We start from the raw sequence: 26962 nt of genomic DNA, 5'->3' as shown, positions 1-26962 counted from the left end.
CTTTTAAAGATAGTTTTATATTTGTAACATAGAACATCTGGAGTGAGATTTCTCAGACTTCACTTGCTCCCACAATGGCCCAGAATTTGCTGCTGCTTGTGTATAACTGATAGAGCCACTCAGGTGATAATGTAGAGCAGCATTTATGGATTTAGTTTTGAAAGAGCAGTTTTTTTTTGTATTTTGTTGTAGGTTTCCATCCACCGATTCCTCAATTTACTTTGTCAGACTCTACACTGAAGCCTTGCTGGTGAACTTGCCGACACCTGATTTCAGCATGCCCTACAATGTCATCTGCCTGACCTGCACCGTGGTAGCAGTTGGCTATGGCTCCTTCTACAATCTTCTCACAAGGACCTTCCAGATCGTTGAGCCCAGCGGTGGGGTGGCAAAGAGGATTGCTAACGTGATCCGCAGACTGCGTGGGGTCCCACCCATCTGAAATTGCCACGCTTAACTAAGATAGGGGCACAGGAAAAGCGCACATCAAAACCAGTGGCTGCTTCTGAGTTGGGTTAACTGCATTTTACTGGCGCATTGGTTTCACAGGGCTTTTCAGTTGGGACAAATTGGGAGCCAATGCTCCTCCCAAGCCCAAGTTAATTTAGTGCCTGAACTTACAGAGCAGTAACTGGAAATCTTTGACATACTCTACAACCTACTGTATTAACCAGGTCAGACACTGTGAACCTGTTTGTTGTGAAGTGTGGGTGATGCCAGTTGAAGGATTGGTAGTATGTGTGGGTGACATGGACAGAATGCTTTTTTGTCTATGGACAATGAGAGAAACAAAGGCCACTCCTTAGTGATAAACTGAGATATATGGTGTGCTTGAATTACAGAGAATTATATTCATCTGGTATCATATTAAATGTGTTTAAACCCCTGTTTAAAAAAAAAAACAGCCTTCTTAATTCCACTTATTCATTTTGGGGGTCAGTTTTACAAATGCGTGGTACCAGGAGGGTGGTGGTGGGGTGGGTGGAGGATGTCTTCACGCACCATTTAGCAGCACACTGTTCATGACTTGCTGTGCACAAGCTTGTCTCCCTGCTGATATCTCCTCCACCCACCCACCCCCACCCCCGTCACTTCATTCCATCAGCCTTCCTGTGATTTGAATTTAGGGTTGGGCAACCTGACAGACCCAACAGGCATCTCCACAGAGCCCTTTGGTCAGTCACACTGCAAATGGAACTCTAGCCTCCTTGTTATTACAGAGGAGCTTACAACAGACACCCAACTCAAAACAAGTTGCAAAGTTGTCTCTGATTAGTCCTTTTTAAGCAATGACCATGATAGCAATGAAGTTTTAAGATTGGATTGGATTCTTTCACCGGTAGCAAGCTCCTGAAAAGCTTGTGCACATGTTTAGATGTCATAGTTTTGAAGTTTATAGTTCACATTTTAAAGTAGCATTTGCAGGGCTCATTTATGCTCCTCCATTTCACTATCTGATCTCCATCTTGAGCATGAGGGGCTCCTGTTCCAGTCCATAAACCTAGACTTCAGCACTGAATTACACATACCTTTCCTTCAATTCCCAATCCTTATCCTTAGCTGGGAAAGGGCACAAAGTCTTGTTTCAGATCACTTCCTGCCGCTTGAGGGATTCTGGAACCCTCATTTCAAACCTTCACTTCTCTGCCTTTAACTAACTCTGTCTCCATGTCCAGTCACAGGCCCCTCATCTGTTGGTGAGGAGCTCATTCTCCAGATCCAGTCTTGGGCCTTCTCCCTTGTACAGAGGAACTCAATTTCCTCACTTCTAATCTTGAGCTCCTATTTTCAATCAACGGTAGATTAAGTTGTGGAACGAAGTGAAATTTTATCTTTAAAATAGAAGTCACTAAGATATAACATGGATTACAATCTCCACTGAAGATTATGACATTGGTGAGAAGACTTTTTCCCACTGAAGTTACAATAATATCCAGACATTTCTATCATTCATGTCTTTTGTACTATGGTGGGTAATGGGATTGAAGCCACTCAAAATTGAGGTGAATGTCATGAAGAGGCATGCGTTGTACTCCTGAAAACTCTCCTCAATCATGAGCTAATCCATTAAATAAAATTTGTCTGTCCCCTTTCTCTTCCTGGTACTGTCTCTATTTCAATCTGTGAGTTGCTTTTATTAATTTACAAATGTCATTAGTAAACTGCCTGTGAAAATTATTGCGTGATACGCAAATTGAGGGGAGCCAAATGGATAATTGTAGTCCTCTGGGATTATGAGTTCAAAGTGATTCATATCCTAAATGAGCATTGTGAAAACTAAGCAGAATGTTGGGATTGATTTTTTTAAAGTGTAGTATGGTTTAGAAAGGCAGGATTTCCAGGAATCCAATCTACAACAACAGCAGATTGCATTTATGTAGTGCTTTAATGTAGGAATTGTCCCAAGATGCATCACAGCGAAGACATAGATGCGGAATAGGGCAGGGTTTGCAAGCTGTGGTGAATGGTGTAGAAAACCAAAAGCATGGCCAAATCAGCTTTTATAAGTCAGAAAAGCTGAATTAAGCCAGAGAGGTTTAGGAAGGGGGTTCCCGAGGATATGGCCAAGATTACTGAAGTCTTTGACCAAGCAATGGCTCAGTGGAAGCACTTGCTTCTGAGTCAGAGGTTGTGGGATTAAGCAACGATGTGAGTGCAAAGCCTAGGCTGATGATTCAGTGCAGCATTGAGGGAGTGCCATTACCCATATTAAACTGAGGGTCCATCTGCCCTCTCAGGTGGATGTAAAAGACCTCGTGGTACAATTTCAAAAAGGGCAAAGGATCTCTTCTCTGATGTCCTGACCAGTATTTATCCTTAATCAACATCTTTAAGAAAAATTTCTAGTTTTATTGCTATTTATGGGATTTTGCTATGTACAAATTGGCTGCTGCATTTCCTACATCAGAATTGTACTTCAGAAGTACTTTATTAGCTGTGAAGCTAATTCCTCAGGGTAGTATCCTAGGCCCAACCATCTTCAGCTGCTTCAATGACCTTCCTTCCATCATAAGGTCAAAAGTGGGGATGTTCGCTGATGATTGCACAATGTTCACCATTCACGACTCCTCAGATACTGAAGCAGTCCATGTCCAAATGTAGCACAATTTGGACAATATCCAGGCTTGGGCTGACAAGTGGCAAGTAACATTTGCGCCACACAAGTGCCAGCATCTCCAACAAGGGAGAATCTAACCGTTACCAGCATCTCCAACAAGGAAGAATCTAACCATTGCCACTTGACATTCAATGGCATCACCATTTCTGAATCTCCCACCATCAACATCCTGGGATAACCATTGACCAGAAACTGAACTGGACTAGTCATATAAATACTGTGGCTACAAGAACAGGTCAAAGGCTAAGAATCCAGTGGCGAATAACTCATGTCCTGACTCCCCAAAGCCTGTCCACCATCTACAAGACACAAGTCAGGAGCGTGATGGAATACTCTCCACTTGCCTGGATGAATGCAGCTCCAACAGCTCTCAGGAAGCTCAACGCCATCCTGGATGAAGCAACCCACTTGTTTGGCACCCCATCCACAAACATTCACTCCCTCCACCACCGACACACAGTGGCAGCAGCATGTATCATCTATAAGATACACTGTAGGAACTAACCGAGGCTCTAGACAGCACCTTCCAAACCCATGACTGCTACCAACTAGAAGGACAAGGGTAGCAGACAAAAGGGAACACCACCACCTGAAAGTTCCTCTCAAGCGGCTCACCATCCTGACTTGGAAATATATCGCCATTCCTTCACTGTTGCTGGGTCAAAATCCTGGAACTCCCTTCCTAACAGCACTGTGGGTGTACTTATACCACACGGACTGCAGCGGTTCAAGAAGGCATCTCACCACCTCCTTCACGAGGGCAATTAGGGATGGGCAATAAGTACCGGCTGATCCAGTGACGCCCACATCCCGTAATTGAATTTTAAAAAAATTAGTTGTAAAGCATGTTGGGACATTGTGAGGTCATGAATGACGCTATAGAAATGCAAGTCTTTTTTTTTGGGTCGGATGAAATCGGTTGGGAGGAGGTTCGTGTAGGGTATAAACACTGTTACGATCGTGGTTAGAGACCAGTAGCTTTTTAAAGTAGAAGAAATCTGAAAACCCAGCCTTTACTGAAAGAATGAAGCCACAAAATTCCACGGTTTAAAACAGGAATTTTTTTACTATACAAGAGTCAAACAAGGCAAATACCTTTAGTACCCTCCTATACTCTAAAACCCAGAATCAACATGTTAAACATGAATTAATGGGTGAATTGTTGATTATAAACTATAAACTACACATTAAATGGCAGATGGATCTAAGACAGATATGAATTGGCTTGGTGTATAGGTCCTTCAAAACTGTCTTCCTCATGAAGAGTTTCTAGGATTTAGGTTGATCCCAAGCTGACAGCAGCGCACAACAACCCAAATTCGAGGGGAACAGTCTTAACCAAAAGTGGCACACATCTGCAGAATCTCTTCAACTCAGTCTGGAGAGCGTCAATCCATCAAGTAACAGAAACAGTTGCAGTAACTGTATTTTCCTATTCTCAGCTTCTAGATTTAGCCTCTATCACACCACTGGACTCATCAATTTCTGCTGAGCTCTGATGGCTCTCTCTGTCATTTTATATGATTTCAACCAGGTTCAGTTTCCCCAGAAGTTTTGGTTTCTAATTCTCAGTTTACCTTTTCAGTTTCCATTTTGAATTAGGGTCTGTCTCAAAAAAATACCGCTTTGCCCACAGATTCCACCACAACTGGCAGAGACCTGTTGGGCTAATTGGCCTGTTTCTGTTCTGTAATTTCTATGTAATTCTTTTTGCCTCTGATGATGGCGAGAGTAGGGGTGTTGAGCCACAGGTGGTGAGAGTCAGTAAACTAAAACGAATGGGCTGAGCTACAGGGCTGGAGGAGGTGCTACCTGGTAATAATTCCAGAAGAATTACAAATGAAATTTGAGTCCCAGGAAGAAAATAAATGTGTTGCAATGCTAAGTGATTCGTGGTTTCTCTGATGCTACAGCATTGAGTCTCTTGAATTGTTCATCTCATGAGAAAGCATGAACTGTTCAAAAAAAAAATCTTTCATGGGATAAGGGCATCACTGGCTAGTCCAGCATTTATTGCCCACCCTAATTGCCCTTGAGAAGATGATGGTGAGCTGCAGGTGGACCCACAGTGCTATTAGGGAGGGAGTTTCAGGATTTTGACCCAGTGACAGTGAAGGAACAGCAATATAGTTAAAAGTCAGGTTGGTGTGGGGCTTGGACAGGAACTTGCAGGTGGTGGTGTTCCCGTGCATCTGCTGCCCTTGTCCTTCTAGGTGGCAGAGTTTGCAGCTTTGGAAGGTGAACAGCCATTCTGTTAGAAAAGAGCGGGTTCTCAGTAATGTGCTGGGCAACATTTATCCCTCAAATACTATCAAGAAAACGGATTATCTGCTCACTGCTGTTTGTGGGAGCTTGCTGGGTGTAAATTGGCCACAATGTTTCCTATGTTACAACATGTATTTCATGGTTGTGAAGCACTTTGGGATGTCCTGAGGTCATAAAAAGGCACAATATAAATGCACATCTTGTCTTTCCTCTTGCTGCTTTCATCGTGGAAAAAAATCTTATCATGTACTTATTCTGTAACCGATCGTTACTTTATTTTCACCTTTGTTTTCTTCAAATCATTATGAGCAATTCACCAACAATAAAGTTTTCAAGCTTTAACTAAGCCAAGAAGTTGCACTATTCCCATGCAGGAACAATGACACCATTTAAAAAATAGAAACACATATTGTTCAGTGCAGCTTTATTTATCCTCCAGTATGAAAAGAGAAAAAGACTTGTATTTATATAGCCCTTTCAACAATCACAAGACATCCAAAGTATTTTATTGTCTGTGCAATACTTTTGGACTATTGTAGATCATGTAATGTAGAATAGGACCTGATCCAATTTTAGGCAATGCACTGACAGGTGACATTCCATCTATTCACCAGAAGCAAAGGCCAAGCACTTCATGGCTGCTTTTGCACAATTGTAGCTTTGGGTTGAACCTCTGAATTAATATGTAGCACATTCTGTGACCTTGGTTAAAGAGTAACACAGTGGTTCTTGTCCTTCTGTAGTGAGCTTCCATCTTCAATTGTCTGGATTTGGTAAGTCTGGGCCAGGGACAAAGGCATGAGCTAACCTTGCCCTCTCTGAGGTTAGTTCTTTTAATGTTCTGCACAATGCTGCCTTGGTTCTAAGAATGGTCTGCACATTACATGCTGTGTTTCAAAAGCTACCTCCTGGCTTGATTAAAGAAAGATTTGCATTTATACAGTACCTTTAACCAGTGCAGCACATGCTAATAAAATGCTATTTTAATGTAGTTACTGTTGTAGGAAATGTAACAGCCAACTCATTTACAGCCAGCTCCCACAAACAATGAGATAGTGACCAGATAAATTTTTTTAACAATGTTGTTTGAAGGGTATTTTTTAATGAAATTGTTTGAGAGATGAATATTGATCAGGACACTAGGGAAAACTGACCAGCTCTTCTTTTACACTGGTTCTTTTATGTTCACCCAAGAGAACTGACAGGGCCTCAATTTAACATGTCAGCGAAAAGCCAGAGCTGTAAGGAAGTAAATTATTTTTATCAATCTCTCATGACCAGAGTATTAATGCTCACTCCTTCCATTTAACCCATACCTGATACCCACCATATCAAGGCCCTCTAACAGGACACAGGTACTTCTGTTACATCACTAAAACTATGAAGACCAACAGTTTTGCTCGAACAGTTTAATCTTGATTTCACAAGTGATTGCATTACTGATGACTATCACTTGTGCAAAACCATGTTCCTGTTTTGCTCAGTTACGTTTCCCAGTGGCTACGACTTGGGAGGGAGAAAGCTGCTGAGTTTTCGTCATGGGGGACTTGAGATGGTTGTGGTGGTGGTGACCTGACTATAGGCGGCTGGAACTCAACTCCAGCTATCTGTAGGCATGAACCAGGCTGGCCGGGGAACAAGTACGTAGTCATCCTGAGAGAGCTTCCTCATGAAGCCGGTGCTACTCTTGGTCGGGTTTAGCCTCAGCACTCTCACCACTCTGTGAGATCAGAGTCCAGTTAGAAGATACCCTGTTAGAAGACTCCTGAAGTCCCTGTTCATGCTGTCATTCAGGATTTAATGCTGGACCCTGGAGCCAAGATGGAAACACTGAGATCCTACCAAACCTTTCAGAGCTGTCACCAGAGACTGTCACTGTGAGTCAGTCTGCATTGCTTATGGAAGTGACTCCATGATTGACTACAGGATTGCTGCCATGCACAAAGACAGCGCATATGTTGGAACTGGACTGTGCTTGAACCTACACACGTGAGCTGGGTGCATCTCCACATGCAGAACTTTCTAACCCACATGCAGCATTGTGTGCAGTGTCAGTCTCTGGGCTAAAAGTTTAAGGTTGAGTGGCAGCTCCAGTTGTTCAGAGCTAAGCTCTTTGGGCGGAATCTTGTGTTCTCACTGGTGGCAAACTTCAGGTTGGGCAGGACGTGTACTTAGCCTGGATGGTGATGTACCCAAAACCCACAGCTTACCCACCTCTGCCCGATTGAAGTTTTAGGCAGGGAAAGCCAATCCAACTTTCCTGCCCCGCTGCCAATTGAGTCCCTTAAGTGGCCAATTAAAGACTATTTAATTGTCCTCAACCGGCCTCAGCTGGTATTAACCCAGCAGCAAGTGGGCCTGTTGCCAAGTGTCGTGCATGACAGCTGCTACCCTGCAGGCAGGTTGCCACGGGGTAGGATCTCTTGATCAAAGGCACTCAATGCCTGATCGAGGGTCTGGACATTGGGAAGTGGGGGGCCTGCTGAGACCCACCCCCTGCTCTTGCTTCCGAACCCCCCTGCAACCCTCTCCCTATGAAATCGCTGCCCCTATTTAAACTGATTTTCCAACCTAAGCTGAAAATACCCAATTCTGGTGAATTCAGATTTGATGTTCAAGCCAGCACTCAATATTCAAATAAATAACAATAAAGCATTTATAATTTTATTTTAATCCACAAAACAACTTTGCACTTACAGCTGTAACATAGTAAAACATCCCGCAATGCTTCACAGGAATATTATCAAACAAAAGTTGACACTGAACCATAGGAGGAGATATTAGGGCAAATGGCCAAAAGATTGGACAAAGAGATAGGTTTTAAGCAACATCTCAAAGGAGCAGTAGAGAAGTGGAGAGGTTTAGGGATGAAATCCAGAGCTTGGGACCTTGGCAGCTGAAGGCACAGCTCCTAAGAGTGAAGCGATTAAAATCTGAGAATATACAAGAGGGCAGAATTAGAGGAATGCAGAGATCTCAGCGAGTTGTAGAGTTGGAGAAGGTTTAAAGATAGGGAGAAGTGAAGTCATGGAGGGAGGGATTTGAAAACAAGGAAAAAAATTTTCCCCCCATTGTGGGGTAAGTGTGGGAGTGGGCACGCCTCTGATCGGCGGCCTCAATCGGGAGCACTCCACCATTTTACGTGGGCAGGCCACATTCCCTGTGGGCCAGTGGTGGGTGAGGGGGGAGATTCCCTCAGCTGGGAATGCGCTCTTCTGCACATGTGTGTGAAAGAGCGCACAGATCTCTCTGAGGTTAAATGCTGCCTCAGGGAGATCGGCTCCGAATTAAAATTTGCAACCCAAATGATGGAAAAATTTCCCTGACATGTCCTATGAGTTGGGACATGTCCATAAATTTTATTGAAACCTTTATTAAAAATTTAAATACCCTCATGAAACCTCATCCCGCCCGTGGATGAGGTTCATGCTTTTTCTGAAGCCTACCAGGGCTCCTGGCCTGCCTGCCAACCCTAAGGTTGGATGGGCAGGTCCACTAATGACTTTAATTAGTTTCTCAATGGCCTCAATAGGCTATTGACAGGTCAGCAGGCGTGCAGCTGACTCAGCTGCGCCCCCACCGACCTGGAAATTAAAACGACGCGGGGTGACGTCGGGAGTTTCACCCAACGTCATCCCGTGTCATTTTACAATCAGCGAGCAAGCCCCGTCCCTGCTCACCGACTGGAAGATCCTGCCCAAGGTTATCTCGAACCTCTGGCCCTTCTCTCTCATCTTGCTGCATGCCACATTACCAATGAACACATTACATCACGTGGGCCCCTTTCTACTGAAACTCATGTGTAAACTGTGCTCTTTAATAACCCTCTTTGAATCTCTCCTTTTCCTCCTCCAATTGCACCTCAAGAAGTAGTAGCAGAGGTAGAGGCAGACCCCTGTATTGACTCAGTCATCACATTCACCCCAGCCCAAGGACCAGCACAGAGACGTCTTCCCAATGGGAATATGAGAGTCAGAGGGGGAATGCATTGGGTGAAGCACAGAGCATGAGTGAGCAGGTACAGCTGGGGGTGGGTGATGAGATGGATGTTGCTGACTGGAGGGTCAGGCAGCGTCACTCCATGATTGGGTATCTGGGGATCCATATTTCAGGGGCACTACTTTTAAAAGGAGTTTTGTTACAGAACATCAGGTCCATGTGCAGTCCCTGGGAAATATGTCAGGTAACCTCCTGCTGATAGTGTATTAAGTGAAGGAGTCCTCTACCTGTGCGAGTTATGCACAGCACTGCTGTTCACATTGGAGCATATGACAACATCAAGAAGATTTGTACCCTGAGGACCCTCCATGTCCTCAGAATTCTGGCATAGCAACCTGGGGCACCAGACTGCAGAAGGCTGTCTTTCCTGGGCTCCAAGTGATTGTGACCAGGAATACAGGAAAGGATCTCAGAGAGTTTCACTAAACTCATTGGTATCTCCTTTCCAATAGCCCAGTGGTCATGTAAAGGTAGTGCCCATTATTGGGTGGCATAACTGGAATGGAAAAAGATGGTGATTCCAATCTCTCAGGAGCAGGGCACAATGCCTGCACATGTGGCTGAAAGTGTGCAGGGCAAGGATGCCACACAAGAGATGTAGTCTACAGCATGACCTTCTCAATATTTAACTGCTGTGAGGTTAGGATCAGTAACTTCCTAGAGGTTTGTGTAAGTAAGCAACAGCCAGCGCCTCTTGCTTGGCATCATTCAGGGCAGAGAGTCCCAAAGGTTTTCTTTGCTGAACTTCCCTTCAGGGAGATTCATGTCCCACACAGCCTTTCTCTAGGAAACAGGGTATATTTTAATGAATGGTGTCTCTGTGGAATCTTATTCAATTTGGACACATTTCAGGAATTTTGCCCCACACCCCTTCCCATAGCTTTCTATCCATTAAGTTATTAAAGTTGCCTTCATAAAATTTACTCTGTGTGTCATCTCTAAGTTGTGAGAAAAACATTTGGACAGTGGCAAAATACAGTTTATCACCAGCAATGCTTGAGATCAATGTTCCCTCTAAGCTGTGCAGCAACACAAAGGTTCCCATGCAGGCCACACAAACATTGGCCTCAAGTTACCACATGCGCACAGCCATGCAAAAAAAATTAAAGGGTTTCTGCACTTAAAATCCCTCGCACTTTACAGGAATAAATTACAGGGTACATTGCTTAAGATCCTCACTGGACTGCAACATGGAACGATCCCAGATACCTAAAGGCGTGACTGTAGTGTCCTGTATGATGGCTATGGTCACTGCATGGATCTCATTCTAGCCCTGTTCAGCTAGTGTCCTGTGAAAGCCATAGAAAGTTGCAGAGAATCATCTTGAACTGTAAACATTACACAGGCACTTAGCTTTTAAAAAACTTATTCTTGAGATGTGGCATGGGCTGGCCAGGCCACCTTTTATTGCCCATTCCTAGTTATTTTTGAAACAGTGCAGTCCGTGCAGTGAAGGTACTCTTACTTTGGTAGTTCCAATATTTTAATACAGAACCGATGAATGAATGGTGATAAATGTCCAAGTCGGAATGTTGCATGACTTAATGTGTTGGTCCCATACACCTGCTACCCTTGTCCTTAAGAGGTACAGGTCACAGGTTTAGGAAATGCCTTTAGGAGTTGCTATAGTGCTTTGTGTGGATGGTACACATTACAGCTACAGTACAGCAGCAGTGGCAGGAATGGATATGTAAACATTTGATGGGCAATGAGTTGGAAATGTGGACTTCCTTAAAATAAAGACATTATGGCAGCTGTCTGGAAAGTAAGCATTCAATTGCATGACGTTATGCTGTTGAATGCAAATGAGCTGCATATTAAGAGTGGCTTTCTCTCCTGTTGATGTAGTTGCAGCCAATGATGAAAGAATAATGCATGGCTGTGTGTGACTCCTCAGGCCTTGGATTATGGTGCCATTTGGTGCAATAGCAATGACCTGTGAGATGGTGCCAATTGTTTAGGGAAAATAGATGAAGTTGCTTATGTTCAAAGAATTCTAAATTAAAGTCTTTCTTTTCTTTGTATTGGTGCACACTTATCAGCCTTTTGTTATAAATGTCTTCAAAGGCACAGAAGTAAGGATAATTGTGGCCTTAACAGCTATTGGAGGAGCAATGCACATGATGGAGGTGATCTCCAGGACTTTTGTAATAGGTGTCAGTCATGGCTCAGTGATCGCACTCTCACTACTGAGTTGGAAGGGTTGTCCAATGATGAGAGGTTGAGCAGAATGGGCCTGTACTCGCTGGAGTTTATAAGGATGAAAGATGATCTAAGTGAAACATTTAAGGTTCTGAGGGGGCTTGACAGGATAGTCACTGAGAAATTGTTTCCCTTGGCTGGAGAGTCTAGAACTAGAGGGTATAGTATCAGGATAAGGGGTTAAGCATCTAAGACAGAGATGAAAATAAATTTCTTCATTCAGAGGATTGTGAAGCTTTGGAATTAGAGGGCAGTGGATGCTCAGTGGATTGAATATATTCACGGTTGTGATAGATGGGTTTCTGGCCTTGGGGGGAAATCAAGGAATATGGGGATTAGACAGAAAAGTGGAGTTGAGATTGAAGAGCAGTCATGATTTAGTTGACAGCAGAACAGTCTCGAGGGACCTATGGCCTACTCCTGCTTCTATTTCTTATATTCTTATGGGTTCAAGTCCTGCTCCATAGATGAGCACAAAATCTAGGCTGACACTCCAGTTCAGTATTGAGGGAATGCTACAATGTCAGAAGGATGAGGTATTAAAAACAAGTTCCACCTGCCCTTTCTGGTGGCCAAAGAGCTCCCATGGCACTCTTTAAAGAGCAGGGAATTAATTCTTCATGGTATCCTTAAATCAGAGAATAGAATCATCGACTCTTACAGCACAGAAGGAGGCATTCAGTCTGTGCTGGCTTTTGCCCTTTGCAATCTAGTCCCACAACCCAGCATTTTCCCCACAACTCTGCAAATTAACCCAAGGGAAGTACACATTCAATTGCCTTTTTTAAGTTGTTATAGAATCTGCATCCTCAACTTTTCAGGTGTTGTATTTCAGATCTTAACAACCCTCTGTATGAAAAAAAATCTTTCTCTCCAGTTCTTTGGCCAACTATTTTTAATCCATGACCCCTGATTACTGACCCACTTACAAAGGGAAACAGTTTCTCCCTACTTGTTGTGGCAAAACACCTCATTATTTTGAACACCTCTATTAAGTTGGAAAGGCTTTGTGGACCAAGTACCTACATAGCTCAGCTACCTCAGTTAATGTTTAATCCCAGGGCCATCGTCTCAAGCCCCACATTGGGTTTTTTTATTTAATACTTTACTGAAGAATGTAATAAAATTATGGTTAATTAACTGAGCAAGAAACTTTTGGACCAGGTAGTTTGTGCAGAGTCCTTTGGCAGATGAGGTTTGTTCCATTATGAAACATTGTAGATGACACATTTGTTAGAAGACATCAAGATTTAGCACCAAGGGAAGCAGTTATTGTTGCTGACACTGCTGCTATTTTCTCATTTGCATCTTCCTCTCTTATTCTGTCATGGTTTTGCTATCCTGGTCGATCATTTTGATACTTTTCGGGTGGAACATGCAGCAGATGTAACACATTAACTCCTGCATCACTGAAACTGCACATGCACATGTGCAAGAAGTGCTCCCACTAGTGCTATGGTACAAATAAATGCAATAAAGTGCCTTGGATGTGCTGACGTTGTGAAATATGCTTTATAAATGCAACGTACAATGAACCGGACATTGCTCTGTAGCCAAATGCAGGCAAGAGGTGCTTCTGCCTGAATCCTGAGGTGTAAGGGTCTCTAGAAGCACCTGCCTTACCAACATGGCCTCTGCCTGTAGCAACTGGCGGAAAGGTATGTGACAGATGAGCAACTGGAGTGAAATCAATGATGAATTAAGTCTGCAAAGCTTTCCTGCATTTGTGCTTGGTCACTTTAAATGCTCTTCAGATGGTTCCTAGCTGTCCCTGGCACCCCCTCCACCCCCGTGTGGATGTGAGATTACTACTGAGCGCAAACAAAACAGACAGGTTAGAAACCGGGATGGAGCACCTTCCCCTTATTATCAGCACCACATTCAAATGTTCTCACCCTAAACACGGATTCCAACGTACACTGTAAAATTGAGCGGGCAGGTAGGCCGGCAGAAAACAGGTAGGAATCAGCATATCTGGTGTGCACTGCACTCCCTGGACCCACCTGTCTGATATTTACCCTAAAATGGGAGAGAATGTGGTTGATTTAGTCTCTCTTCACCATTCTGCCAGGCAAATATTTTTTTGAAAAATATACTTTATTCATGAAATATCTGGAAGAACATTACAAACCATTTCAAAATCACCATCACAAAAAGTACAATTAGATTCAACTTTTACACATGGATCACGAGGTGCTTCAATACAATCAATGAATATTGTAATTATTTCAATATGGTCATTACAGACAATCAGACAGTGCAATGGTGTTGGAGTTATCAACATACATCATGTTGCACTCTGAGGTGCTTCAATACAATTATAATACAACTAGTATTCAAAGCATACATTCATAGTGAGCTGTACAGCCTGAGGGGGTCTATACAATTCCCAGTCCCTCGGTGCACTGTGGCAGAAAGGTCTTAGACAGTGACCTTTTCACATTGTGCCTTTGCGGCGGCTGCCCCAAGCTTTAGTGCGTCCCTCAGCACGTGGTCCTGGACCTTGGAATGTGCCAGACTGCAACACTCGGTCGGGGACAACTCTTTGCACTGGAAGACCATCAAATTTCAGGCAGACCAAAGACCGTCTTTCAATGAGTTGATGGTCCTCCAGCTGCAGTTGATGTTTGTCTCGGTGTGTGTCGTTGGAAGGGTCCCCTCAATGCTTTGGATTATAATGGCAGTATCAGCTCCCTCACAGATGTCCTTGCAAGAGCTGCTGGCTGTGCACGGGCAGCCTGTGACTGAGGAACAGGCGTGGGCTCTGTGCTACCAGAGTTGCCGAGCCATTCAGCAGCAGCGGAGCCCGGCCAATAACTGGAGTAGCTGGTTAATGAACTGGAAACCTCCTCCATTTAGAAAAGTGGATGACTTGACCCTGTATGAAAATGGGACTGTTGTATTTGTGTTTCAACTAACAATGGTAACTTAGGGGAGATGTGGGAGGAAGTAAAATACTCTGTCCAATTAGTAGATAACTCAGTTCCTATGAGGGAACTCATTCCTACAGAGGGTGGGACATGTTTGAAATGATTTGCTAGGCAATGGAGTTTGGGGAGTTCCTATGAGGGCTGTGTCACAGAACTGCTCGGGATGAACCTTGACAGATACCACTGCATCTCTCTCCAGACCTTCTTTGCAAAGGCACAATCCACAAGGAGGTGAACAACGGTCTCATCCCCACCACAACCACCTCGAGGGCAACGTGCTGATGGGGTGAGACTCCTGGCATGTTGGAAGGATCTGACTGGGAGGGCCTTTCTCACCACCAGCCAAGCTACATCTTTGTGCTTGTTGGAAAGTTCTGGCGATGAGACATTCTGCCAAATGACTTTGACAGTCTGCTCGGGGAACCATCCCACAGGATCCACCCTCTCCTTTTCCCGCAGGACCTCTAAGACGTTATGTGCCGACCACTGTCTGATGGACTTGTGGTCAAAGATGTTACTCTGCATAAATTTTTCCACGAGGGACAGGTCCAACTACTTGGAACGTTCCGCGGCAGCGTGGCCAGACCCATCCTTCACAACACCGGGGACAGGTAGAACACGTAGTGACACTTGGTGTTTGTGTACCAAGGGTCTACGCACAGCTTGATGCAGCCGCACACAAAGGTGGCCATCAGTATGAGGGCAATGTTGGGCACGTTTATTCCCCCCTTATCTAAAGCTTATACATCGCGTCCCTGCGGACATGATCCATTTTCAACCTCCAGATAAAGCGAAAGATGGCTCGGGGATCACCATCATGCAGGAGTGAGGAATGGGCCAGACCTGCGCCACGTACAGCAACAGCGAGAGTGCCTCACACCTGATGACCAGGTTCTTAACCGCAATGGAGAGGGACCATCGCTCCCACATGCCCAGTTTTCTTTGCACCATAGACACTCGCTCCTTCCAGTTTCTAATGCATGCCCTGGTCCCTCTGAACCATATCCAAAGCACCTTCAGGCTGTCAGCCCTGACGGTGAAGGGGACAAAGGATCAGTCAGCCCAGTTCCCAAAGAACATAGCCTTGCTCTTCCCATGATTTACCTTGGCTCCCGAGGTCAGTTTGAACTAGTCGCAGATGTGAATCAGTCTGCACACCGACAGTGGATCCGAGCAGAAGACGGTGACATCATCCATGTACAGGGAGGCTTTGATCTGAGTGCCTCCACTGCCTGGGAACGTCACTCCTCTTATGCCCGGATCCTTCCTGATGGACTCAGCAAAGGGCTGTATGCAACACACAAACAGGACAGGGGAGAGAGGGCAACCCTGCCTGACTCCAGATTTAATAGGCAAGCCATCTGATTCCCACCCATTGATTGAGACTGCGCTACTGATGTTAGTGTAGATCCAATTGTGAATTCCCTCCCCAAACTCCATTGCCTAGCAAATCATCTCAAACATGTCCCACCCTATGAGTTCCCTAAAGTATTTGTAAAGTTCAGTTTCCTGTAGGGTTCCTTTCCAATAAAGTAAAGGTAAAAGTTAATTTCCTGGCGTTTTCACATATAAACTTACATTGAACAGCATCAGCCTTCAATCCTCAAATCACATCTAACACTGTGGGGTTAGCTGACATCATTCTTCCCTTTGCTGGGAGGTTATCAGGATTGAACAGCTCTTTAAGCAGCAGTATGCTAAACAACTGCTCATTAATCAACAGAAGTTAAGTCTCTGACCTTAGCTCTTCTGTGCTCGTTTTGTTAAAACTGCCCACAGCTGCTCATTTGTTGTTTTTCTATAAAAGACTGTTAGGTAGCACTTAGCTTAATTTGGAAGGGTCCCCTCAATGCTTTGGATTATAATGGCAGTATCAGCTCCCTCGCAGATGTCCTTGCAAGAGCTGCTGGCTGTGCACGGGCAGCCTGTGACTGAGGAACAGGCGTGGGCTCTGTGCTACCAGAGTTGCCGAGCCATTCAGCAGCAGCGGAGCCCGGCCAATAACTGGAGTAGCTGGTTAATGAACTGGAAACCTCCTCCATTTAGAAAAGTGGATGACTTGACCCTGTATGAAGATGGGACTGTTGTGTGTGTTTCAACTAATAACGGTAACTTAGGGGAGGTGTGGGAGGGAGTAAAATACTCTGTCCAATTAGTAGATAACTCAGTTCCTATCTTTCAGCAAAAAGTCCTTTTTTGGGATAGGTTACAGGGATGTGTAGTGTTCTGGAATGTCTACACTTCTGGGTTAGTACACTACTAGCCTGTTTCCCCAAGAGAGATGACTATGCTCCTTTCGGACTATAGCTATATTGGCACTTTATAAAATCCAGTACCTCGAAAGTTTCACAGCATATCATAAACTGGAATCCCTATACTTGTAGAATAGAAAACCTGCAAGGAGATGGCCAGAGAGCTCTTGTAACCATGGCATTCAAAATACTGACTGAGTTAACCATAGCTACTGTCCCACTTCTCTAAGACTTGCTTCATTGTTTAAGTGATTATTTTTGGTTACACCTTGCACGTTCCTTTACATCAGCAAGTATACTGCACAAGCCCAAATTAGCACATGGGGTGTTTTGGGAAAGCTCTTTATTGGACAAGATCTTTGCTGGAAATTTCCTTTAACTTTCCTACCAAAGAAAGGAGTTGTTTCTGAACTCTGCAGTAGTTTTGATAAATTATTGATGGGGTTCCTACATTACTGAAGATCTCACAGTAATAACATTCTTTTTGTTAAGTGCCCCTCACAGATGCCCTATGAAAGTGGTGGAGGATGATCATATTATCCTTTGTGTTATTTTCTCATGGTTGTCCTTTTATTGATGGTGATAAATGGGGAATTCTGTTATCAATCAGTGATGCATGTCCGAGTCAGGATGCTGTGCCACTTGGAAGGGATTATGGATGTAATAGTGTTCCCACAATATTGCTGGTCTTGTTTGCCCTTGATGGCAGAGGTTTCAGAGATGGTAGGGGGTGAAGGTGGTTTCAAAGTCATGTTGCTGAGTTGTTGCAATGCGTCCTGTAGATTTTACACACTGCAGCCTCTGTGTGTCGGTGAGGGAGGGGTATTGAATTCCGTCTGTCCTAGATGGTATTGAGCTTCTTGTATTGTGGCTGCTTCCATCCAGATGAATGGTGAGTGCTCTCATACTTGAACCTGGTAAATTGGAGAGAGCCTTCGAGAGCTTCAGAGGCGTTAGGTAGGTCATTCATTACTACAATCTTGTATTCCTTCTGCACTAGAAGGTTCTTGCAAAATGATAGGCCTTCTTTCACAGGCTGTTAATTAAACAGGGCAAACTTATGGAACTGAGACTACAAAGTCTGCACTAAATTTGGAAATAAATTGCCTTTTATCAGTGTTAACTAGTACCGGTGATAACTTAATAATTTGTGCAAAAGTATGAAGATTGAGAGGAAATTAAAGATTTTACCTGCTCGGTAACCAAGAATGTCAGCTCTTGACCTTTAGTCACCCAAGTGCAGGGGTAGATGGGCAAGTCAGAGGACCACCTTGTGGGTCTGCTCCTGGGCGTAGCAAAGACAGTCCATCTCCAGTCCTAGAGAAGAGTCAGTTCATGGGAGTGTGTTCATTCTAGCTGCCTGCCTTGCTCTCTCAGCTTTGTCCATGCATGAGTGGCACTGGAGAGGGAGGATGTGGTGCTCACTGGTACGTTTGGGGCCTGGTAGGCACCACAAGGATCAGAGTGCAATAATATGATTTAATTATGATTAGGAAGCTTTATTTTTTTGTTCGAATGTTAAAGCCTCCCTAAAAGGGGCATTTCCAAATTTGTTTGTCCGATCATTATACTGAGTAGTTCAGTGTCACCCTTACTGATTATTTTAAAAACAGCTCCTTTTCTAACAAATGTCAGGCTATCAGTGTTTCTTTCACAGATAAAGCAGCATCATCTCCCTACAGCTTCATTGTTTTCTGAAGTCCGAGATTAGATTGGCGTCCTGGATACATGGAACGGAGGTGAGGAGCTCCAGTGTTCAGAACTTGGGAGCACAAATATTCTGTTCAAGTGGGATAACAGATTTCCAGCTGAGGTCAATGTGGTGAGCCAGACTTGATCCACTTGCAGTTGAGCACTGCTGATTACAGCCTGGAGGTGGGTGGCTGCTGGTATCTAGTCTAGAAAAAAAAACCCACAAATGATATAACAGGGAAAAGGGGGTTTCCCAAAATAGCAGAGGCAGCTTGATACCATTTGATGTTTTTTATTTTTTCATGGGATGTGGGCATCGTTGGCAAGGCCAGCATTTGTTATGCATCTCTAATTGCCCTTGAACTGAGTGGCTTGCTAGACCATTTCAGAGGGTAGTTAAGAGTGAACCATATTGCTGTGGGTCTGCAGTCACTTGTAGGCCATACCAGGTAAGGATGGCAGATTTCCTTCCCTGAAAGACATTAGTGAACTAGATGGGTTTTTAGAACAATTGACGATAGTTTCATGGTCACCATTACTGAGACTAGTTTTGCATGCCAGGTTTTTAATTGAATTTATATTCCACCAGCTGCTGCAGTGGATTAGAGCTCATGGCCCCAGAGCATTAGTGTGATTACCACTCCAGTGACGTTAATAGTGCCTCAACTTCTTCCCTTAAGCTAGTAAACTTGAGGGGTTGTCTTGCTGGAACTGTGGCCTCTGGTAGAGGGAGAAAACCAAAGGATTATAGTTAATTATAGTTACTGTGACTAAACCCACATCGTGCAATAATTGTATCTTCAACCAATTATCAGATCCAAGTTGTCATCCCCTTCCCTCAAAGCTGTTGGCTTTTTGCAGCCTTGTTCTTAATCCTAATGGCTATGACATTTGTAGCCACAAATGGAGTTTTGACAATGGTGACTTTCTCCTGTCTTAGAGCTTGAGATTGATAAAAGAAAGAATTGCATTTCTATAGCAGCCTTGCATGAACTCAGGACATAGAAAGTGATTTGTAGTCAATTAAGTACTTTTGAAGTGTCATCACTGTTTTAATGTGGGAGTGAAACAGTCACTTAATACAGTGAATTTTATGCATGTTGGTTGAAAAATAAATATTTGCTAGGATACCAGGGTGAATTCATGCTATCTGCCTGAGAAGGCAGATGGGGTCTTGGTTTACCAGCTCAGGTGAAAGATGGCATGTCTGACAGGGCAGCACTCCCTCAGTTCTGCACAGGAGTGTCAGCATAGATTTTGTGCTAGGGTCTCTGGAGTTGGACTACAGAGTCTTTGAGGCTGCAGTTTGTCCTGGGCAAGCTAATGAATGTTTGCAATCACATCCCGGGACATATGAAGGCACCTCTGGTGATGTTTTTTGCTATTTCTAGATAAGAACACCGCCTGTGATGCACCCATGGTCAGGCTAATACTTGACATTGCAGTGGACCCTGCTCGCCAGCATATTGACCACCTTGAGGTCCCACTGCCTCTTGCTGCTCAGGCCATTGCTCCTCCTGACCCTGTGCCAACTTGTGATTGGCTTTCCTTCTCATCTGGATGAGAGCCATTACCAAGGCAGGATTGCCTGCAGCCTACATTATCATCGCTTCAGTAGATGTGTGAACAAATTGAAGTGATAAATTAAGTGAGTACGCCCTTTACAGGTTTCCCTTCATCTCAAAGCCAGCAGGCTAGTGTTAAGCCCTTCTCCTGCCCTCTGTCTAGTCATGACATCCCTATCCCACTCCTTCCAGGTGAAGGACATCCTGGAAGATCAGAGATGGATGTTCCTCCCATTCATACATGGCTGTGCATGGAGACATTGGTCTTTGACCAGGGTAACAAGAGCCATGTGCAGGAAACCTCCCTCTGAGACTATTCTGCTTGCCTCCACTGCCTTCAAGACTCTATATAGAGAGACCATTACCTTGGCAGCATATAAAGACTAACCACATGAGCCCTTGCCAGCCATGACCATCACCTGGGAGGATGGAGGTTTGAAGTTGAGTTGGCAGTGCCCGTTGGAGGCATCCAACTTCCTCCCTCCATTAATCCCTGCCTTTGATTCAGCCAATAGCACAGAATGAACGGCAGCTCCGCACCTTGCTGGGATCTCGATGTTATGAGACCCATGATTCGGGAACAAACCTGCTGTGTGGGCTTCACCATAGAAAGGAGAACACAACTGAATATGGTTGATGTCCAGTTGCCTCAATTATTAGGGTGTCTCTTTAGTTGGCCATGTGCTGACCCTTAACTCTACCCTCCCACTTCAAAGGATCTCGCTAACTGCATGGTCAAGGTCAGATTTGAAAAATGGTGTGCGTCACCTTCCAGACCCAGTCCACCACTATCTCTCCCCCTGTCACCCACCAACTGCCCCCCCCTCCCCCCACCACATCACCTTTTATCCACCCAATATCACCATTTCTCTCCCCTCTGAATCCTTGAACTTCCACCATCATTACCCTGGACCCTATCACTGTCCACCTCCACATGCCTCCCCTCCTCTTAGTTGACACCCATTACTGCCCCCAAGCCCAGCCTGACCCCCTCCCATTATCCAAGGCACCTGTCTAATCCCCGTCTGTGATATCACTAACCCTACCCCCACCCCCACCCATGAGACCTTCATTTACTGAACTCTCACCCTGGGCCTGCCACTTTACCACATCCCACTTTCCCCACTATCACACCAGCATGACTGACTGTTTCCTCCTATCAGTGCCCTGAGTTCACCTTCCAGGACACCACTGTTGACAGCAGCAACCCTGTCCTCTAAGACAACCTCCCCTCCTCTGGACACTCTTTTCTCCACCACCCCCACTTCCCTCCTTAGCCTGCCTCCCCTGTCCAGCCTTCACTCCACTGTTCCACCTTACCCTTCTTTTCCCACTTTACCTGCCTCCTGTGTCAAGCTTTGGCCCAGCTTTTGCTAACAGTATTTGATATGAGTGAAGTTATGCAAGGTCCCCAGGAAAGTAAAAGCAGTATCTACTGACCTCAAAGTTGTGGAAGAGGTGAAACTCACCAGGTGCATGCCACTTGCATACAGTCATAAAATTAAATGTTCTAAATTCTTGCTGGCAGGGAGCTTAATTCTGGTGAGGTGGCCTTTTAATGAGCATGCATGAGATGCTAATGCATGCAAACAGAGTTCCTGACACTGTTTGCCGGTAAGCTCGACATGATTTGAAAGTCCAGAGAACAAAATTCAAACAATTTATCCTGCCATCAGGGAACAGAATTTTTGCTTCCTGCCAAATTAATTACCCTCGCACACCATGAATCCCACTGCTGGTGGGATGGAAGATTCCACCTGTTCTATTTTGCTAGTTGTACCAGGGACAGGGGTGCATAAGAAAAGGAGTAGGCCATTCAGCCCCTTGAATTTATTCTAACATTCAATTAGATCATGGCTGATCTTTATCTTAAATTCACCAGCCTTAATTCCATAACTCTTAATACCCTTGCCTAACACAAATCTATCAATTTCAATTTTGAAAGTTTTCATTGACTTTTTTGGGAGGCAAAGTTCCAGATTTTCTCTCACCCAGTTCCAGATTTTCTCTCACCCTTGTGTGGAAAAATCACTTTGTGACATTAGCCTTGAATGGCTCAGCTCTAACTTTAAGATTCTAGAATATGTGTGATCATATAGCACAGAAGAAAGCCATTCAATCCATTGTGTCTGTGGGCTTTCTGGTGGAGCTACCCAACTATTCACCCCCTGTCTCTTTCCGTATAGCCCTGCCACTTTTCTTCCCCTTCCAAGTATTTATCCAAGTCCCTTTTGGAAATTTCTAAGAAATCTGTATCCCCCACCTGCTTTCAGATATTGCATTCCGGAATACAACTGGCCATTTCTGTTTTTTTAAAACTTCCTCGTATCATCTCTTTTTTTGTCACTTGCCTTAAATCTGCCCTCTCTGGTTACTAACCCTCCTGACCCCCAAATCAATTTCTCCTAATTTACTTTATCAAAACCCTTCATGATTTTGAACACCTCTATAAATTCTTCTCTCACTCTCCTTGGAACCGAGAATATTAAGTCCTGATTCAGCAATCTCCACGTTACTGAGGTCCCTCATTGCTGGTACCATTGTAATAAATCTCTTGCACCCTATCCATAGCTTTGACATTCTTCCTAAAATGGTGTGCTCAGAATCAAATACAATATTCCATCTGATGTCTAACCAGGGTGTTAAAAGGTTTAGCACTAACTTCCTTGCTGTTGTGCTCTGTGCCTCTATCAATAAAAAAACACGGATCCCATATGTTTTTTTTTTCAACAGCTTTTTCAACTTGTACTGTCACCTTCAATGATTTGTGTTCATACACCCCCAGATCACTGCTCCTGAGCCTTTTCAAAATTACAGTTTGGTTTATATGTTGTCTCTTTTCATTCTTCTATCAACATGTATCATTTCCCATTACTGTGTTAAATTTAATCAGCCACGAGTCATTTCTCCTATCTGTATGTCCTCCCGACGTCTGTCATTCTCGTTGTTTAGTACAGTTCCAAGTTTTGTGTCATCTGCCAACTTGAAATGATATACTGTATACCCAAGCTCAGATCATGAATCCATATTTTTAAAAAAACAGATGTCCTAATATTGACCCTTGAGGAATACTACTGTATACTTGCCCCCCAGCCTGAAAAGCAGCTGTTCACCAATATACTCTGCTTTTGGTTTCTTAGTCAATTTTGTCATAGATCTTCAATCCCTATAGGTTTTAATTTTGTTAGCAATTCTATTATGTAGTACTTTATCAAATGCCAAACTCCCATCAACAACACTGTCCATTATGCCCTCTTGCTCTGGACTTTGACTAGAGGACATAATTTCCCTCTACCTATCAAACCCTTTAATCATCTTAAATACTGATTAAATCACTCTTTAATCTTCTCCATTCAAGAGAATACAAACCTAGTCTATGAAATGTGTTCGCATAATTCAACCTTTTTAGCCTTGGTATTAATTTTGACAAATCTTTGCTCTACTTCCTCCCAAGGCCAAGATCCTTCCTAAGGTTCAGTGTCCAGAACTGAAAGTGGAATTCCAGATGGGCTTTGTCCAGCTGTAACATAAATTTTAGCCATCTTGAAACATTGGCCTTTTTAAATTTTTTTTTGCATCAGTCCACTAACTTAATTGATTTCAATACTTGGACCCCCATCATTCCCTTAATCTCTCTGCTCATCTGTAGATCCTCCCAGATAATAAAAAAAAAGCATCTGAATTGTTAGGACAGGAAATCATTAATTAAGAAGTGAAATGGAGGTAGCACCCCTTTCTCAAAATCTCCAGGATCAGCTGCACTCAGTCACTTGCTTCCTTGCAAGGAAAGGGGGTTTCTCACCATTTAGAAACTATGTTGATCAATTTTTCTTAAATCCAAGGTATATGTTCTCACGTTTCCCCACAATCAATGTTATCTGCCATAGTTTTATCCACTCAATCTAGCAATGTGGGCATTGCTGGTAAGGCCAGCATTTGTTGCCTATCCTTAATTGCCCTTGAACTGAGTGGCTTGCTGGAGCAGTTATGGGTCTAAGTCACATGTAGTCCAGAACAGGCAAGGACAACAAGTTCCCTTTCCTAAAGGGAACCAGATGGGTTTTTACCACAATCAATGGTAGTTGTCATGGTCACTACGACTCGCTTTATATTCCAGATTTATTAATTGAATTTAAATTCCACCAGCTGCTGTGGTGGGATTTGAATCCATGTCCCCAGAGTGTTAGCCTGGGCCTCTAGATTACTAGCTCACTACACCGTGATCTCCCCTACTCCCATCTGCACTATTAACTCTGCCATCTAACTAAATGTCAGCATACTTGATTTATAATTTAATTAATTAATTCAGCCGAGTCATTTATAAATCTAGTGAAAAGCTGTGGACCTGGTACAGCTCCTTGGAGGACTGAACAGGAATTCAGGAGAATCTGTCTAATGTTGTAGCTATAATTTGACATGTGGAAGTTTCTTTGGCAAATCAGGCTCTTTGTGGCTGTGGAACAAGTAAAATGACTTAAGAATGGAAATTAAACACTGGCAGAGACAAAATGGCATGTTTGTGCTTTGGATTTTATGTAGCCCTGAGTGGGGTCCATTTTGCATGATCTGCAGAATATATCTTTGATTTAACATTATCTAGAATTGCAATAGCAGCATGTTGGAGAAACTGGCACAGTTGATGGTAAATGCTGAGCTGCTCAAATCCCCAAAGGGAAACTTGAAACAACTGCCATAACTTGTTTTGCAATTTGTGTAAATTTTAAGATGGGTGCCTTGAATTCAGTTGTAATAAGACCACTGAGTCTTATAGGTTTCTTACAAAATTAAGTTAAATCTTTACTAATAGAAGAAATGATTTCAAGTACACACACAGATCTACAAATGACTACTATGACAACTTCTAAATCTCCTAGTTAACCTGACTCCCAGTTACACTTTCGTTAAGCCAACAGTAAGACACACAGATTTTAAAAGACCCAGGCAAAGAAACACAATATCCTGAACAATCCAATTCAAAGTGACTTTTCTTAACTTCAGTTCTTTGTAGACAGCAGTTTGAGGCGTAGATACTGAAGGCTTGCACACTGCCTTTTCTCCTTTATCCATATTTTCCTCTTTGAATGCAAATTCCCATTGTTTCACTCTGGCTTTGGATTTTATCTTTCTAATAATTGAAAACCTCTCATAGTACCAATTTTACCAGTAATCTTTGGGGAAAAATAAACACAATGTTTCCCTGACACCTATGTTTACCTAGCGTGCACACCAGAATTTTTCTGTTGTTGGGCGGGCGTGTGCCCGACCCAAGCGGGAGAACAAAAGAATGTGATGATGTCAGGCGAGCATCCTGATGTCATCACATACTCGTGTCATATTTCGGTTGGCAGGCACATGGGAATCGGCAGCGCGCCCGCTGACAATTTAAGAGGGCTGTTAAGCCCATTGATTAATTAATTAAATTGAATTTTTCCCTGCCTGCCCAACCTTGCGATTGCCTGATCTGCAGGTGGGTGAGGTTTCAAGCAGTTATTTTTTTTTAAAAAAAAAAGCTTAAACTAATTTTTAACATGTTCCTGCTCATGTGACATAGTCACATGAGGGGACGTTTTCCTTATTTTTTCATTCTTTATTTGTAATGTTAAAAATATCTTCAGCTCCCTGAGGCAGCTCTGTCTTCAGGGACCTTTCACTGAGCGCACCCACACGCATGTGCTGACTTCCGTGCTTGCCCTCCTCTTTAATTCCCGCACCCAGGCAGCGCTGAATGTTTCAGCGGCAATTCACGTTGGCTGGCTGTTAATTGGCCAGCTAGTGCAAAATTGCAGTCGGGGCCCAATCATGGGTGGCAATGGGTTTTGTGCCTGCTGCTGTGCCTGTCTGGCGAGTTAAAAATCCTGCCCATAGACACAGATCCTACTAATACTCTACTTTATAATAATTTTCATAACGTTATTGGAATTTATAATATATTCCTGATACTATTTGGTTGATCAAATTTCTGTTTTTTCTTTAACGAATTTAATTTCTAACTGCCTGTTAATTTTTGACTGAGATTAGGAGAAATGTCTTCACCCAGAGAGTGGTGAGCCTGTGGAATTTGCTACCACAGAAAGTAGTTGAGGCCAAAACATTGTATGTTCTCAAGGAGGAGTTAGATATAGCTCATGGGGCGAAAGGGATCAAAGGATATGGGGAGAAAGCGGGAGCAGCCTATTGAGTTGGATGATCAGCCATGATCATAATGAATGGCAGAGCAGGCTCGAAGGGCCGAATGGCCTACTCCTGTTCCTATTTTCTATGTTTCTATGTTTATTAATTTTTCTTTAGATCTGTGCCCTCTAGCTATCACCATAGATTTAAGGTAAGAGGTAGAAGGCTAAGAGGCGAGTTGAGGAGAAATTTTTTTACTCAGATGGTGATGGGAGTCTAGAACTCACTGCCTGAAAGGGTGGTTGAGTCAGAAACTCTCGTAACATTTAAGAAGTGTTTAGGTATTCACTTGTGTTGCCATAGCCTCCAGGGCTATGGCCAAATGCTAGAAAATGGGATTAGTGTAGTTAAAGCTTTGTTGGCTGGCGCAGACACGATGGATCGAAAAGCTTCTTTCTGTGCTGTAGACGCCTATGAAACTCTGAGTCTATCGTTTCATCCTGCAGAAACAATCTGTCACTATTCCCTCGTAACCCAAGATCTCGGAGATAAAATCCTAACTTTTCAATCTCCTTTCATAATTATCTTTTCATGATAATTTCCTAGTGAATCTACATTACTTCACTTCAATTGCCCCTCTATCCTGCCTATAATCAATTGCTCAAGACTGCATCGGGGTCTCTACCTCTTTGTTTTGTGTTTTTAGGTACAAGTTAAAGGATTCAGTTTACCTGGTTATGGTAAACTTGACCATTCCTGCAGGTTAAACCAACCCGGCTTCAACTGAAATTGGATGATGATCTGGGTGATGCATTGATGGCACATCAG

General features: G+C 43.6%; 1 protein-coding gene across 1 annotated transcript in view; it reads left to right on the top strand.

Annotated features, from left to right (window-relative positions):
* The window catches only part of pigt (phosphatidylinositol glycan anchor biosynthesis, class T), a 33929-nt gene extending 31835 nt beyond the window's left edge, over positions 1 to 2094 (top strand). The window contains exon 12 of the mRNA XM_041204639.1: positions 193 to 2094. Within this exon, the coding sequence (XP_041060573.1) occupies positions 193 to 442 (250 nt within the window). The 3' untranslated portion in view covers positions 443 to 2094. The remainder of the gene's footprint in view (positions 1 to 192) is intronic.
* The last annotated feature ends 24868 nt before the right edge of the window (positions 2095 to 26962 follow it).

Source organism: Carcharodon carcharias, chromosome 14 (genome assembly GCF_017639515.1).
Source record: "Carcharodon carcharias isolate sCarCar2 chromosome 14, sCarCar2.pri, whole genome shotgun sequence".
Taxonomy (NCBI): domain Eukaryota; kingdom Metazoa; phylum Chordata; class Chondrichthyes; order Lamniformes; family Lamnidae; genus Carcharodon; species Carcharodon carcharias.
Note: the sequence above shows the minus strand (reverse complement) of the source record. Positions and strands in the feature narration are given on the sequence as shown.